The following is a 17,362-nucleotide window of genomic DNA, read 5'->3' on the forward strand; positions in this document are numbered from 1 at the left end:
TTGAGTGTACTTTTTTGCTTTTAAACACAAACTGCAGATGGCGAGGTGTGAGTTTTAGAGTATTGTCTATCTTTTTTTTAGCTTTACGTGGTTTTGGAAATATTAAAAACATTCAAGAAGGCTTCTAATTAAGGATGTTTTGAGGAAAAAAACGGCGGAATTAATGATGGTGGTTTATGGGATTATCGTACGAAATTGAAAATTTGAACAAGCTGTATCTGACTAAGCATTTTTAAGACTATCAAATTCAAGATTATTTGAAATTATATGCAGACAAAAAAACTGTATAACATAATATATTTTATCAGCCCTTGGAGCACCATTTGGAATTCCATCGAACTTTATGAAAAATATGCCAAAAAATTATTTTTGAGGTTTTAATAAAGCGCTTAATCAAGTCTCAATAATTTATGGTTTATAGTTTATTTTTGATCAATTATCGAACTTACTGTTTACTATATAAAATATACTGAGCCCAAAATATATAGTTGACTTTTTGCCGAAAATATCAGTCAATATATGTATGTGATATACTATTGAACTTCAGACAGAAACTTTTCCTGGCAATAGTATCTTTGTGTATAAAAATTTGGTTGAATCGGGTCTATAGTACCCTGAGTCCTTATATACCTAATATAAAGATTTGCGAACTTCCAGTTGACTTTATACCACATATATCGGCCAATATTTCAGTTATCTCAAAGAAAATTAAAGAGCGTGTTTTACTTGCAACAGTGTACCTTTGTGCCTAAAATGGGACAGAGGCTTGACCTAGTCCCTATATAGCTAACATCAGGATTTTCGAAAATACGTCTGTCCTTACTCCATATGATTGCTGATTTTATTTGAGATAGCTTAATGAAACCCAAGGAACATTATTTAAGTATGTGCCATGATAAGAATTAATAGATAAAATTGGGTCGTTACTAGCCCCAACTCCAATATACTTCATATGACGATTTTCGTTTTTCTAACAAACCTTATCTCGAATAGTCGGTCAGTGTATGAGTATATGTACTATATATATAGAATTGCTTGAATTCCGATGCTCCGGCTAACGTTTTAAGGGGTTATATGGGTTTACGAGTTTCAAAAAAATCGATGTTTTTTAATGTCTTATTAAAGCCTACAATGCCTCTAGAATATTGTCCTAAATTTTCAAACAGATCCGAGCAATAGTTTCGAAGATACAGCTTTGAGAACTTGTGCGCTCAAGGCTAGCTAGGCTAAGTGCGCCATCTTTAAACATGTTTTTCTCGAAACTGAGTTTTTGAAGTCGGTTGGCAATATTTCTCGAGAACTACACAACTGATCTTTATGATATGTTACACAGGTCTTTGAGATACAATTCTTAAAAACTTGGATGAAGAATTTGTTTTCTTTCGATTACAACTTTTTGAAAAAAAAGATCGCAAAATTTTTGCCGAAATTTTAATTTTTTTGTAAAAATCGCCAAAATTTCTCTAAAAATCCAATTTTCAGTTCTTTTTTTTCCTTCATCCAAGTTCTAAGTTAAGGTTTCAACTAAAACACGTATTTCTTCACTTTAGTTGATTCTGTTAGGAGTTATCCATCTCTTTTCCGTGGAGTCTCCAGCAATAGCCGAAAATTTCAAATTTTCTTTATTAATAATGTATGTTTGTAACAACAAAAAGTTCTAATAATAGAAAAATTTGTTAAAAAAAAGACTGTTTTTTACCCGAGGAAACCATGTAACCCCCTAATATACTTTTTTATTAGTTTGAAGAATTAAAAAAATTTTATTTGAAGTTTTATATAACCTACTTATAAAAAATATTAATTTTTTTGAATATTTTTCAAACATTTTTTTTTAATATTTTTCAAGAACAAATTTTTTAACATTATTTTTACCTTTAATGTTTATTTTTTATTTCTAGTCTTTACCTTTAATCCTTATGTATATTTTACTAAATATTTTTAAACTTTTTACTTTTCCTTAATATTTTATTTAATTTAATTTTAATATTTCTTTAATTTTCGCATTATTATTAATCTTTTTTATTATTTTATTTTATTAATCATTTTAATTTTTTTTTAACTTTTTTAAATAATCTTTATTATTTTTTTCAATTATTATCTTTAATTAATCTTTTTTTATTTTAATTTTACTATTGTTATTATTATATTTTTTTATTTTAATTATTTTTTTTTCTTTTTGAATTTTTTTCAACAAATTTTTTTAAACATTATTTTTACCTTTAATGTTAATTTTTTATTTTTAGTCTTTACCTTTAATCCTTATGTATATTTTACTAAATATTTTTTAACTTTTTATTTCTCCTTAATATTTTATTTAATTTAATTTTAATATTTCTTTAATTTTGTTCAATTTTTTTAAAGTTTTGTTCATTTTCTAATTTTTTTGTTTTTTTTCAATATTAAATTCATTATTAATAATCATTTTATCATTTCATTTTTAATATTTTTTTTTTTATTTTTAAATTTTTTTTTTAATAATCTTTATTATTTTTTTTCAATTATTATTGTATTTTTTTAATATTATTTTCTTTTTGTTTATTTCTTCTTTTTATCGTCATTTATATGCATTTTTTAGCTTTCCTTTAGTAATTTTTTTAATGCTAAACTTTTTTAATAATTTTTTTATTTATTTTCGCACATATTTGTTCGCCAGCTTGTAGGATTTTGTGCATATTCCATATTTGTATACATTTCTTCAGCCAGCCCAGCGGCCGCATACACTCGACTGCGTGCTTGCAAGGAGACAGCGCACGTGTATACATGCATGCTTATAGGATAAACGTGTGCGTGTATGTGTGTGTGACAGGACTACGAACGCTTACAACTACAGACATTTTCACCTTTGCCTTGCGAAAATTTTGCAAACATTTCGCCTTTCGTCACTGCACAGACCATATACGTTGTGTATGAATATATGTAAATATCTACGCGTATGTGTGTGTGTAATCGTATGTATGTGTATTTACAGTATTCACGACGTTTTTTTCTAGCATTTTTTGTACTTTTTCACTGCAATATTTACCCCATAAACGCCGCAACTGCTGAAGTAAATTGAGATTTCACACAAAACTTGGCATTTTCGTCGCACAAATTCGCACGTTTACCGTTTGAAAATGATTTTGCACAACTTGTAAGATAGACGATTTCAATTTTGCCACATTTCCTGCAATTTATTTGCCACTTTTCCAACACTTTCTCGATTTAACAGCCTGTCTTGACTGTGTGTACCAGACAGAAACTAGAAATTTTCGATTCCGATTTTTGCGCGCTGCTGCTGCTGCGCATACGGCCGCCGACGCTGAGAGACTGAACCTTCGTTCAGCGCGACACTCAGCACCAAGTCGCTGGCAATTAAAGCACAGCAACTCGTCGAAACAACGACAGACGCAACAAACAACGAACCAGCGCACGAGCGAGTTTGCTTGCAGCGAGCACTTTGTTTTGGCCTGTAAAGGCGCTTGCGTTGGCGCCGAGCGACTATGCGTCTGTGAGCTGTGCGAAAGCAGAACACAGCAAAGCGAAAAGCTCGCGCTACACGCTCACTGCGACGAAAGCTCCGCGACGGCAGGCGGTGTGCTAAGGGCAGCAAGCATTACAAAGGCGAATGCAATGATAAAAAATACTAATAAAATTAAAAGAGCGCTGCTGAGAGAGAGAGCGCGAGCGCGGTGTGTGGGGGTTGCATTTACCGTTGCTTTGTCGTTCCCACTGATAGCATTGCTACCTGCGTAATCATTATTTTATTTGTCTACTTTTGCGCCGCGTGAGCACAGCGTAGTTGTTGCTGCTGGCGCTCCAGCTCCCCCTCTTCGGCCGCGTCGCGTTGGCTCCATTCAAGCAGCTGCCACCTAATTAGACACCTTCTTTGCTGTTGCTGTTGGTCGCGCCATTGAAATATTTTCGCAACTTGTGCAAATAGACAATTTGTGGCCTCACACTTACGAACATATGGTTGTATGGGAGTCAGGCACACATACATATGTGAGAACTGTTATATGTAGATGTGTATGTATGTAATATGGAGAAGTGGAGTATAAATAACGCTATTGCAATATGATAGAAGCTGGTGTTTAAGAAACGTGACATTACGCGCTACTTAGTTATACCCTTTACATACATGTACATATGTATTTTTCTTAGAAAATATTTTTCCAGGAAAATTTATAAAAAATTTAAAGATCACTTTTGTATGTATTTTTCTTAAAAAATATTTTTTTTTATAAAAAATGTTTAGAAGTCACTTTTTTCGGAATTTTTTCTTAAAGTTACTATAGCATAGTATATGTCTTTTACCGATATTAAGTCAAAAATAAATATTTCTAATCATAACGTCTGGGAAAAAAGTTATCTTTGGTTGCACCGAAGCTATAATACCCTTCACAGGTACATTTATTACTGCATAAAGGGTATGAAAACATATTTATCTTGATTTTGATCGTTCTATTTGTATGGCAGCTATATGCTATAGTGGTCCGATCTGAACAATTTCTTCGGAGACTATATCGTTGCTTTAGAAAATAATATACTCTAAATTTCGTGAAGATATATCGTTAAATAAAAAACTTTTTCATACAAAAACTAAATTTTGATCGTTCAATTTGTATGACAGCTATATGCTATAGTAATCCGATCTAACCGATTTCTTCAAATATTATATAGCTACTTTTGAAAATAATCTGAGTTAAATTTTGTGAAGATATCTCGTTAAAAAAAAGATCTCCATACAAGAACTTAATTTTGATCGTTCAATTTGTATGGCAGCTATATGTTATAGTGATCCGATCTGAACAATTTCTTCGAAAACTATATCGTTGCTTTAGGAAATAGTATACTCTAAATTCCATGAAGATATCTCGTTAAATAAAAAAGTTTTCCATACAAGAACATAATTTTGATTGGTCAGCTTGTATGACAGCTATATGCTATAGTGGGCCGATATGGACGGTTCTGCCAACTGAGCAGCTCTTTGAGAATAAAAGTACGTCTGTAAAATTTGAGATCGATATCTCAAAAACTGAGAGACTAGTTATGATTATTTGGTTTCAAAAATTATCGGATCTGAGCTAAAATTGCCTGAACTCGAAGAAAGCAGATTTTAATAAGTTCAGAAAGTTATCAAAATTATTTATTTAGTTTGAAATTGTGATGAAATTCGTAAAAATTCGAAATTTAGCTTTTTAAAAAACGTAACCAATATATGAATTACTTCTAACTTACATACTCTGAAAATCAAAATTTCTGATACAATGTTTGCAATGCATGTGAAGATCAATTCGCAGAAAAAAGTGCCGACAAAATATACGCAAAAACTTTCAAAGACGCCAAAAATATTATTCCAAGAGTTCAACTTGGCCACCATCCAGCTGCTGTAATGTTTTGGTGGGGAGTCTTACTTCTGTGAAAGAGGGGTGCAAACTTGTAACAGAACTTATGGCAAGACTAAGAATTGTGTAATATACACATTTACCAGAGTTTATAATATGTGTGTGAAAAAAGTACCCAGAAATTGTAAATAAAACGCAAAATATTTATTGATATTATCATCAATATTTATTTTGTCGCCTTCTGGCAGTAATCCCCATCAGATGCAATACGCCAACGATTTTTCCAGTACTCGAAACACTTTTCATAAGCGTTTTTTGAGATGGCATTCAGCTCTTTGAACGAATTTTGGACAATTTTTTCGATCCAACATATTATTCGAACGGACTCGCGAGAGATGTCGAGCTATCTTGCCATCTCGCTAACGCTTGCCTGACGACTTTCAAGCACAATATCCTTAATTTTTTTAATATTTTCATCAGTTGAAGAGGTTGAAGGTCTGCCAGCACGAAACATGTCTTCAAGGATCGACCCCGTCTTTGAAGGCTTTGTACCACTCGTAAGCTTGTGTGTTTGATAAAGCTGAATCACCGTAAGCCTTTTCCAACATTCGCAACGATTCCGCACACATAATTTGGTTAGAAATACAAAATTTGAGACGAATTCATTGTTCGATAAAAAAATATTTGGCTTAAAAAATTTCCGTTTTCAAAATATATTCATAAAGAAAACAACCTAAATAAAAAGTTTTGATTACATTTCAGATTTTAAATTTTTAGTTCCAATTTTAGAATTAAAAATTTTAATTAAAAGTTAAAAATATATTTTTTATTTCAAATATTGATTAAAAATTAAGTTCTTAGTTGAACTAAAGCCAGATTGAAAACGAGAATTAATCCCAAGTAAAAAAAATGGATCTAAAATGATTTAAATAATTAAACTTAAAATTTTAATTAATATAATTAAAAGTTTAATTAAAAAATTAAAATTTTAATTTATAAAATTAAAAGTTTAATTAAAAAAATTTAATAAATTAAATTAATTCAAAAATTAAATTAAATTTAAAATTAAAAATTCTAATGAAAATTTAATAATTTTAATAAAATTAATAATTGAAAATATTGCTCTTCCGATCTAAAATTAATTATACTACCCAAAAAATTAAGTTTTAAATTTTTAGTGCAACAAATTGAATGTGTGTGTAATTTTTGGTTTAATATAATTACAATTATTAGGTTTTAAATTTTTAATTTTCATTAGACTTTTTTTATTATTAAATTTTTATTAAACAACTTAAATTAAATTTTAAAAATCTAGAAAATTATTAATCAAAACTTTAAATTTTCAATTCTTAGTACAACAAATTGAATGTGTAATTTTTAGTTTAATTTAATAACAATTATTAGGTTTTAAATTTTTAAATTTCATTCGACTTTTTTTAAATTATTTATTAAAAAAATTAAGTTAAATTTAAAAAATCTAGAGAAAACTAAAAATGTTATAATTTTAATTAAACTAAATTACAAAATTTCATTTGTTGCACTAAAAAATTAAAACTTAATTTTTTAATTATTATTTAATTAAAATTAATTTTTTTAATTATTTATAATTATAATATTTATAATTATAATATAATATAATTATAATATTAATCAATTTACATATGAGATAAAAATTATATTTTTAACTTTTAATTAAAATTTTTAATTCTAAAGTTGGACTTAACTTTTTTTTGTTCGAAATTAAATTAAATTAATTTTTTTTTAATATGGCGCTAATTTTTTAATCTTATTTTTAAATGCTTTATTTTTAATATAAAAATTTGGAACCGTGAAAAACTTGAAATTCAAAACCAAATTTTTTTATTAATTTTTTTAATAAACTTGGGGTAATTTTTTTTAATCCTGTTTTTGCGATTAAAAATTTTACAATTATTTTTAATTAAGATTTTCGGTATTTCAAAAAAAAGTTAATACAGTTATTTTTGCAATCCATTATTTGCTGAAGAATTAATATTTTCCAATTTTTTTTCAGTGTATTATCATTTATTTTCCCTCGCTGATTTTCACTATTTTTTGCTGGTGCCTGAAATTTGACACCTACCTTCTACAAATTAACACAAAAATCAACTTCGTACCCCCACTACCTTTAATTTCCACTAACACAGTCGCCATAGTCGCGGGGCAGCCGATAAGAGACCGTTATGCTGTTATTACTAACATATTTAGTTGTTTCATTGCTTTTGTTTTTGTAGTGCCGCAAGTGCTTTTGGGTGCTTGTAAGGCTTTCTCAGTGTCGCGCCAAATTCACATTGACCTTACAACTGTATATGACAACCACACAACTACAACAAAAACAAATACAAATACAAACGCTGCTGTTGCTCTTCGTTGTTACTGTTGACTACCTGTGACCGCCTACTGCGCAGCAAAATTACCAGAGACAACAACTACATATGACAACAACAACAGCAACAACAATTTATTAGCGATTTTGCGGCCAATCCGCTGTCTATGAGGCTTCCACTAAATACTTTAGTGGGAACTTTTAGCTATTTGCTATCAGCTTAGCTGCGGCGGCCTGTGTGGGCGGTTATGCGCGGCGTATGAGTGATTTATGTTTGTATGGCTGTGTGTGTGTGTGCATGCTTGTTGACAATGTGCAAGTATTTAGTTGCATTGGCGAATGCTTTTGTCACGGCTGCTTTGGCCACGTTTGAGGTCAGCTATTTTGCTTTTACTTTTACTTAATTTAATTTGTGAACTTAAGCCATTTTGGCAGCCCGAACACAACGTACCAACAAAGGTAGTCGAATAATCGCAGCAACGGCTGTGATAATACTTAGTGCGTAGTAAAATTGGTAGCGACAGGAAGGAAGCCGTACAAGCGCTGCTAGAATGGTCTCAGTGTTGACACATCGCCTTCAGCCAAATATCTCATCCGCGGTCCATGTGTTTGAATCCATGTAGTCCATGAACAGGCTCGTCTCTTCAGCCATATAACTTCACCGGCGATTCAGCTCTTTAAAAGGAACTAACTGCAATATGTAATTTGGTAATCTAATATCGGGTTTGTCACCTTCAGCTATAGCATTATCTCATCGACGATCCAACTCTTTCAAAGAAAGGAACTGTAGTCCATAACCAAGTAGGCGGAACCGTCCCTTTCACCCAGTTAACCTCATGGAAGGTCCATATATATGAAAGGAAGTAACTGTAGTCCCTAACTAAGGTTATATCTATTATATCTATCGTCTCGGTAGTAGTTACCGAACTGTCCAAAATTAACCTTTCAAATGTCACTTTGGACAAAACGAATACCCAGCTGAGGATTCCTCAATGTAGGTCTCGATATCTATCAACTTTTACGAGCCAAACTGGTTAGATCTCTACTGTTCTAAAAAGTTTTGGTCGCTAGAGATTTTGTTCAAGAATTTAATTTTGTGAGATGAGTTTCTAAAAATAGTTTCCAAACTATAGAGTTTCCGCCTCAACCCTGATCTCTGTGGTCAAAAGAAAATGTGAGAAGCTTGAAAAAATTGGATCCCTAAGTCCGTTGGCTCCCAGAACCACGTATTGGTTTCATAATGCTGGGATCTCAGTGAAAAGCAATCTACAGAAAAAGTAACGTTAAAAGTTGCCGTATTCACCTTCTCTAGATCGTTGATTTTACAGAAGTTTAACTGTTCGAGAATAGCCTCAAGTAAGAGTTTCTGCCTTAGACGAGATCATCTGACAGTATTATACTTACTGGATACTCTTCTAGGTTTTGGATTCACTACTATACTGGGACCTCATTTTCTCAATACTATCGAAAAGTTACCGTTAGAAGGCGCCTTATTCACCGCTCTTGAGAACTTGCGGGATTCACTCGAAACTTAACTGTTGAAGACGAGCTTTATGGAAGACTCCTGACCTGAAAGGATACCATCTGTATAAAAAGAGGTCAAGATTTAGGAAGTCCTAATTTTTTTTTTTTTAACTTGGAGTTCCATTCCTACTAGTACCTCATATCTTCATTTCTAGGAAAGAATAACATACTCTCCCACTTCAAAACTTGCTGGACCACTAGAAACCTAACCGTTTAAGACGAACTATATGGAAGACTTTAGGTCATAAAGGATAACATCCGAAAAAGAAATAATAAATACTGAATTCTTCTAGATTTTAAAGTCCCGATCTTGCTAGAAGCTCATCTTCTCATTCCTTTCTAAAAGGAGGTGTTAGAAGTCCTCGTATTCACGACTCTCGGATGCTCATTTCTTTAACTAGAAAACCAATCATTTAAACTGATCTTTATGGAAGACTCTCAGTCTTCTTCTTCGGAGAATATCCATTTCAAACGGGTTTAGTAAGTTCTAAAGCCCTCAAACTTAACCCCCCAACGACAGAAGTTCTGGATGCTGCAAAATCTAATTTTTAGAGTTATTATTTTAAACGGCTGATAGAGAAACTAGGTAGATACAAAAATTCGAATATGTAGTCAATGACTACTAACCTTAAAACTTCAGAGTCCGAATAGATTTGGCTATCGATAAGCTTTTAGCTTTTTTTTTTACTTTAAAATGCATATGAAATAAAGTTTTCTCAAACAACTTAGCCGCTTCCACTGAAAAACACGTGCGGTCTATTTTTAGTAGAAGCATACATTCAGGCGCAAAATATAATTATTTTCGAAATAACAGCACACGCTGTCGCAGATGTATGTTTACGTCAGATGCTATGGGAACAGTAAAAAAAATAGAAAATTCACGCGACGTGAAAGACGAAAAAAGTTGTCAACACCCTAAAAGTATGCAGTGCTTAGCGATTAAAGTCACTTGCTAAATAAGATTATTATATAAGCAAACAGGATTAAAGAAACTTAATTAAAAGCTTAAGCTTAGAGCTTACATATGAAGAATTATATCACAGATAAGCATTTAGATTTCATTATTGTATTAAGCTAAGCTGCTGAAGAAGATCTATTCAACCGTGAAAGCTGTAGAAAGCTCTGAAAAAAGTTTGAAGTTTGCATGACAATTCATTAAAATATATAATTTTACAAGCAGGTTTCAAAAGCTTCGTATGAGATAAAAGTACCTTACCTAAATAAAGCTCTTTTAAAATAAAAATAAGTTACTCCTTAAAACAATTCCTGAAAAACTCAAAACTTTAAAAGTTTTCAGGAAGGCTATTTTCGGAATTTCATAGCAACATTTGGCGCATATTTGATTGTTTCGAATCATCAGATATCCAGTTTTTATAAAACAATTTGCTTGAAGTTTCTAAAAGTTTTAAAAAGTTGTTGAAAATTTTTAAAAAGTTTAAAAATTACAAAAAATTTTTAATCGAGCTTTTATACCGTACTTTTATAGCTTTTATGAATGCTGCGAAACTTTTTATATGAGAGATAATAAGAGCAGTTTACTATTTATGAAAGCCTCAAGCTTTTTAGATCAAAGATAATAATTCGATTTACTAATTGTGAAAGCTTTATGTGTTTTTGAAAGCTCCGAGGCTTTTGTGATGAAGGATAATGATACCAATTTACTATTTGTGAAAGCTTTGAAGCATTTTAGTGAAAAGATATTGATTCAGGTTTACTAAATGTGAAAGCTTTATGTATTTTTGAAAGCTCCGAGCCTTTTATGATGAAAGATAATGATACCAATTTACTATTTGTGAAAGCTTTGCAGCATATTAGATAAAAAATAATGTTTCAGGTTTACTAATTGTGAAAGTTTTATGATTTTTGAAAGCTCCGAGTCTTTTGTGATGAAAGATAATGATTCGATTTACTAATTGTGAAAGCTTTGAAGCATTTTGGATAAAAGATAATGATTCAGGTTTACTAATTGTGAAAGATTTATGATTTTTGAAAGCTCCGAGGCTTTTGTGATGAAAGATAATGATACCAATTTACTAATTGTGAAAGCTTTATGATTTTTGAAAGCTCCGAGGTTTTTGTGATGAAAGATAATGATACCAATTTACTGTTTGTGAAAGCTTTGAAGCATTTTAGTTAAAAGATAATGTTTCAAGTTTATTAATTGTGAAAGCTTTATGATTTTTGAAAGCTCCGAGGCTTTTCAGATGAAATATAATGATAAAAGTTTGCTATTGGTGAAGCTTTAAGGGTTTCTATAGAGCTTTGCAGCCTTTTGGTTGAAATATAATGCTGAAGGTTTTTCAAATTCACAAGACTTTCAAATGGAGCTCCAGAAATTTTATTAATTATCGACTGCCTAATCTATATAAGGCAGATAGCTTGCTAATTAGCTTTTACTTTTAAAAATATGTATATTTAATTTAATTCTTGTTTTCACTTTTTCAATAACTCTTACATTCAAACATTTATGTATATCCGCTCATTCATTTGCCATTGAAACCCATACAAATTAAGTGCAAACTAACCATCACAATGTGACACGTGAAAGCTGCCAGGCATAACAAATTTTTATGAATGGTAAATTGTGAATTGAAGTGAGCGCCATAAGTACTCCTACCCGAGTTAACGAGAAACTTCCACTAACAACGCAGCGCCTCAATGGTTTTCAATGGCTTTCTTTATTGTTCCGCAAAGCTCTTAGGACATTTTTTTGCGACAAATTTTGTTATTGCCTTTGTTGCTGCTACCACGGTGATATTATAACTTTTAACTAAATTTATTTGTATAGACTCTAACTTCTAACCTTTTCCCGCATGCAGCCTTGGAAGCTTTTACATCCTTTTTTTGTGCGCAAAAGCTCACTGCACGCATTCTAAAGTTTGTGAGTTCAATAACACTTTCGCTCTCTATTTACAACTCACGCTCGTGACGCTCTCTTTTTACTCTCCAAAGCTTTGATGCATGCTACAGCTGTTGATAGACGCTCTCTCCTGCGCTCAGCAACCCATTCCACCGTTATTTAGAGCGCGAAAACTTAACGAATGATTATTTTGACATTTTTTTCTTTAGCTGTTATTGTTGCTTTTGTTGACGTTGTCACATTGGAGTATGGCGAAATATGTGGTGGTAGGTTAGTGTTTACACTTCCTGCCTAACGGTAATAGACACATTCATGTGCTCACTCACACATACACTCATATGTAGTCCTATCTGGAGACATATTTATGTAAGTCGCACATAATTGTACTGTCTGCTGAAGGCTCTTTGATTACGCAGCTTATCAAGTGGCAAAGCACAATTTGAAGCGCCGAAGCGAATTTTTAATGCCGAGTAGAGAGGTCAGTGCTGCTGGCAAGTGTATGTAGTGTGCGTTGGTGCGTGTCAGACCGGCATAATGTGTTTAATTCGATATGAAGAAATCTCAGTAGGCTACAAAGAACCGTTATAACAAAAGAATGTAGAACTTTAAGACGGCTTTAAAAGAAGCTTGAACACCTCGTTCACACCACACACACCTTGATAGAAAAATACTTCGATTTCTGGCTTCAGAAGCAGCTAAGAAGCTTGAGGACCTGGTGCACATCGGTAGCTGCTCTTTCATCCTCGTTTTTTTTTCACTTTTTGCCTTAAATACTATATTAGCCCAAATACCTCGTGTTGACTCTACTGAGAAGATAGGCTCACGTAGAGAAACCAGGCTGATACCACCTACACTGTTATCTCTGGTCTGCTGCGAATCTTCTTTACTTTCTTAACTTACTCAAATTACGTGACTTACGTAACTGCAAGGAGATGAAATATTTCAAGATTCGAACATAGGATATGCTGATTTCCTGCAATATTTTTAAGTTTAAACTGAGCTTCCAAAACTGTGACCACTTCTTGCCTCCTTTTAGTCGGTAACTGGTTCTTCCCTCCTTTTTGCTTCCAGATTTCATAACTTTGGTACTATTACATCTCTGTTTCCTGTGCTCGAAACTTTGGGATCCTTTGTTGTTTGAAATTTTTGAGTTCTTATTGAGCCTCTGAATTTTAATCTCTTTGTGGCTGCTTTTAGTTGGTGACTGTGTCTCCGCTTCTTTTTTCTTCCAAGATTCGCAAGATTTGTAGTAGTACACCTCGGGGTTGGAATCTCAGAGTTCGTTAAAATATTATTAAGTTTCGTCTGAGCTTCCACAATTGTAACCTCTTTTTTGTGTCTTTCCCGGCCCTGTTCTCTGAGCTGGGATCTCTGTGACCGACTTGATTTCAATTCTCAGCTACAATATAGTTATGATATACATTTTCTCCAGGCTGCGCTCCGTAAAAGGGATTGGGCCGATTGTTTGACGCTGCGTATCGAAGATGATAAAACCGCAATAAATATCGGACTCACGAGTTGTAATACTATCGTTTGTGCTTTTTCTTTTCTTTTTCTGCTGATGTTGCAGTTTTGACCAAATATACTTCGAAATACAGTTTTGGCGGGTCTTTGGATGGCGCTGTCTTCTCTTTTAGTCCCAGCCTGAAAAAATAACAAAGCTTTAGGCCGTTCCCACGACAGTCGGGTCTAAGTATACGGAACGAACTTGAATTTTTATCCGGCCAAGGACTGTCAATTCGGCAGCATTCCACCAAATTACTTCAGAGATATTTTATGTTCCTAAAACAACAACAACATAAAGCTTAATACGCATTAAGTCACCTCAGACAGTCTAATAGGTTCAAAATGAGGTTTTTTCATGACAGAAAAAGTCTGGCAGGTTCATGAATCCCCGGCTTTCTGGATCTTAAGTGGAAAATTAGATCGAGCTGAGATTTTTGTCGATGTATTGACATAAAATATTCCTCAGCTATTGACCGATTATAAATCCGTATTAGGTCAAGTATGAAGACTCAGTTATCGTGGAAATATTAGGTCCCGGCGCTAACGGGGAGGTTGTACGCCCCTTTAACTCTAAGCGACAGCTTTAATCTTAATAATTCTCTCAGGACAGAATTGGGGAGCTCTTACTGTATCTGGACTCCGACTGATATGGAAATTTAACTATAAGAAAAGATAACTCCAACTAGGTCGTCAGTAATCTGAGCTCAGCGCCTGTAGGTATGCAACAATTAATGTGGAACGACTTTACTTCCACACATTGAAGGATTTCCTGTTGAAAATTTCATTAACGCCTACACCCTTGCTCCTTTCCGCCACTTTACTCCTTCGCTACACATCAACTCAGCCGCAAAAGCATCAAAACCGCCATTTCGGCTATCAATTTCATGTGCCCACATTTACAGTTACTCACACACGAGTACGAGATATACCACCTGCTATCGCCAAGCACACGGGGGTTGATGCATTTTCGTTGCTTTATTGACGCCACAGACAATGAATTCGCTGCTGCGCCGGCGAAATGCCAAAAAATTAAAGAACAAAAGCACAGGAAAAGGAAGAGGAAGAGGAAACATGGATAACAAGAATTGCCGACCGCAACAGTAACTGCTGGGGCAATGCTTTGTGTGGGCGAAGAAATGCCAGCGTGGAGCGAGCAAACGTGGTGAAATGCAATGAGGCGCAGCATGGCAATGACAATGCAAAGTGAAACGCAGCAGTGTAGTGGTGAAGAGACTACAAGCGTGTATATATGAGTACGTGTGTATGTGTTTGTGTGCTAATGAGGACATTTGTGCTTACAATTTCATTTATTGGCGCTTTTATGGGCATTGGGCAACGCGGAAATACACGCGCAGCTATGAAAGTGCTGTGTGCGCTGCACCGCAACCTTGAAATGCCACTATGGCCCATAGTACACCCGCATGCAAGCGCACAAGCATATAAAGAGCGCATTACAAACGCACACCATATTCAATGTAACGTCACATTAGCGTTTTATTTGCAATTAGCCATCAGCAGTTTACACCACATAAGCTTGCCGACTGCATTGACCATTACACATGCATTCAAATGGCTTCGTTAATGAACTGCAGGGCTTAAAAACGTTTTGATTCAGTCAGTTTGTTGGCTAATGTCCACTGGCCAGACCGGATGTATATTGATCAATGTAAGCACCTCGGTTATAATAATGTGTATGACATGTGGGGCATGCATATATACATACGTACACATGTATATGAAGCAGTGCTCGAATGAGCATTAAAATATACTTTATTGCGAGTAATTGCGTAAATTTCACTAATTAAGTTAACAACTGCGGAAAATCACATTTATAATGGATTAACTGGCGCTGAGCAGAATACTGTGCACAATAGATTTTTTCTGAGATTCTGACTTTACTTGTTTCTTTCAAGATAATATCACTTCAGTTAAAATATTTAGGAACACACTGGGCATTAGCGAAAATTAATAGTCCAAACTGTACACACACACATGTTATATATGTATGTTTCAGCGTTCATACAAGTATTCACTTTTTCTAAGCACACAAAAGTTCTAACACTTGCCAAGCGCTTGCGACCTTAGATTAAATATTATTATATATTGTGCTAACTACACATATCCAAACACAAAAGTTATAAATATTCTGTCATACCGGCTTTTACCATACATAAATATTCAATATTCATCTCACAAATTTCATATTTAACTACAGCACACACAAATTTTAAAACTTGCAATTTATAACACAATTTATTATATTTAAAAACAACAGCATTTATTTAAGATGAACTTCCTACAAACATTAAAACACTATAAACAAATGTCTAAGCGCTGCGTATCCTCTTGCGTTCGCGGTAGATGCACTCCTTTTGTACTGCAAGTATAAGCAACTTCAAAATCGCGAACTACATAAAACATAAACATTGACTTACTATATGGATCGAAACGCAACAATTCCAGTTTGTCTGCTAAACGATCACGGAACATATTGAACTGATGACCACTAACCACGCTCTCCATTAGCACCATGATGCGTCTGTTTACAGTAATTAGAAAGTGTTAATTGAAAGTTTGCAACTACATCAATTGCAGCAATTACTTACTTGCTTTTCACTTTTTTGAATAATACCTCAGTTAGACGCATTTTTGCACTATTTCTGTTATAAATTTACGTAAATTTTATAATAATAAGAAGAATTGTGCAATTGTAGCGAAAATGTAGTGTCCGATTGTCAAAAACAGCTGTGTGCTTTTCATGCGTACTGTACAGAACATACAAACAGCTGTTGGCGACAGAGTGCATTGTTCCCGTAAAAGCATTTCAACGCCGTTAAAATATTGCGGGTTTATTCCAATTGTTTTGAAACTAGAAATAAGCCGTTAATTTTATGGTCCAAAGAGTTGTTACTGGTGCTGGACGAAACAGTTTCGTTGCAACGACATTGAAGTGAACTTTAATTTTATGTAAATCGACAAACAATTAATTAAATTAAAGAAATAACATTACTATGCCCGTATCCACATGTTCAGGGGGCTCGTGCACAATTTCGAGACCAAAAAAATCTACAACAACTAAGTCTAAACCAAAATCGACAACCACAAGCGCCAAGAAGACTACCGCTAAAAAGACTACGGCCAAGAAATCGACAACCAAACCTAAGACCACCACAACAAAGGCCAAATCAACAGCTAGCAAGACGAAGAAATCGACAACAACGACAAGGAAGTCAACAACTGGTGCAAAATCGAAAACAGCAGCGCGGAAAAAGACAACGACACGCCGACGGGACGACAGTTATTGTGATTGTTCTTATTGTTGTGAAAGTTCAACAGATTCTAACAGTGATTATTCTGATTATTCTGACTCTACAGATAGCTGTAGTTCCGGTGGTTGTTACTAATATTGACGAGCGGGACATCGAGCTGCTGAGAAAAAGACTTTTAATGATACTGATTTAGATGGAAGATGGATGAGCCTGGGGCCTATATTTATGTTTTAGTAATCTTAGTTTTGTCTTAAAAAAAATCTTTGTATTTGTATTGAAAATGTAACACTTGATGTGAATTTCATTAAAGTAAAGTGCCCTTGGGTGCAAAAATGTACATTTGTCTCTTTCTAACAAAGTAAAATCGATTAAAATTTCAAAATAAGACCTCGTTCGGTAGGAGAAGTTTGGTTTAGAACCCCTAATATGTGTTTATCTTGAAATAGTAAAATTTCAAGGTTTTTATGACAGTTTCCTACGAAAAATTTATTGAAAATTGAATTAATTTTAGTCTTTCCAATGAAAATAAACTTTT

General features: G+C 33.4%; 3 protein-coding genes across 4 annotated transcripts in view; 1 reads left to right on the top strand and 2 right to left on the bottom strand.

Annotated features, from left to right (window-relative positions):
• LOC120773739 (1-phosphatidylinositol 4,5-bisphosphate phosphodiesterase) overlaps positions 1 to 3,288 on the bottom strand; it is a 150,477-nt gene extending 147,189 nt beyond the window's left edge. For both annotated transcript variants that reach the window (XM_040102798.1, XM_040102797.1), the window contains exon 1: positions 3,023 to 3,288. The gene's annotated coding sequence lies outside the window, so the exon portion shown is untranslated. The remainder of the gene's footprint in view (positions 1 to 3,022) is intronic.
• A 12,526-nt stretch (positions 3,289 to 15,814) lies between these two features.
• LOC120775935 (39S ribosomal protein L33, mitochondrial) lies at positions 15,815 to 16,321 on the bottom strand. Its single transcript, XM_040106341.1, has 3 exons — positions 16,165 to 16,321; positions 15,994 to 16,097; positions 15,815 to 15,935 (listed from the first exon to the last, which is right to left on the bottom strand). The coding sequence occupies exons 1-3, from the start codon at positions 16,203 to 16,205 to the stop codon at positions 15,886 to 15,888; spliced, it is 195 nt and encodes a 64-aa protein (XP_039962275.1). The 5' UTR covers positions 16,206 to 16,321; the 3' UTR covers positions 15,815 to 15,885.
• Positions 16,322 to 16,503: 182 nt separating this feature from the next.
• Positions 16,504 to 17,073, top strand: LOC120775933 (non-homologous end joining protein Ku-like). The gene is made up of 2 exons (XM_040106340.1): positions 16,504 to 16,861; positions 16,934 to 17,073. Exons 1-2 carry the CDS (start codon positions 16,570 to 16,572, stop codon positions 16,960 to 16,962), a joined length of 321 nt encoding a protein of 106 aa, XP_039962274.1. The 5' UTR covers positions 16,504 to 16,569; the 3' UTR covers positions 16,963 to 17,073.
• The last annotated feature ends 289 nt before the right edge of the window (positions 17,074 to 17,362 follow it).

The sequence above is a fragment of the Bactrocera tryoni genome, chromosome 4 (assembly GCF_016617805.1).
Source record: "Bactrocera tryoni isolate S06 chromosome 4, CSIRO_BtryS06_freeze2, whole genome shotgun sequence".
In the NCBI taxonomy this organism is placed as follows: domain Eukaryota; kingdom Metazoa; phylum Arthropoda; class Insecta; order Diptera; family Tephritidae; genus Bactrocera; species Bactrocera tryoni.

What these genes read in the sequence shown, in the direction of transcription:
- LOC120775935 (XM_040106341.1), bottom strand. Translation starts at nt 16,205, where the DNA reads ATGCGTCTAACTGAGGTATTATTCAAAAAAGTGAAAAGCAA. An exon ending in TTCAAAAAAGTGAAAAGCAA is followed by an intron (nt 16,098 to 16,164) that starts GTAAGTAATTGC and finishes TACTGTAAACAG; the next exon opens with ACGCATCATGGTGCTAATGG. An exon ending in GTTGCGTTTCGATCCATATA is followed by an intron (nt 15,936 to 15,993) that starts GTAAGTCAATGT and finishes TTATACTTGCAG; the next exon opens with TACAAAAGGAGTGCATCTAC.
- LOC120775933 (XM_040106340.1), top strand. Translation starts at nt 16,570, where the DNA reads ATGCCCGTATCCACATGTTCAGGGGGCTCGTGCACAATTTCGAGACCA. An exon ending in CCGACGGGACGACAGTTATT is followed by an intron (nt 16,862 to 16,933) that starts GTGATTGTTCTT and finishes CTGACTCTACAG; the next exon opens with ATAGCTGTAGTTCCGGTGGT.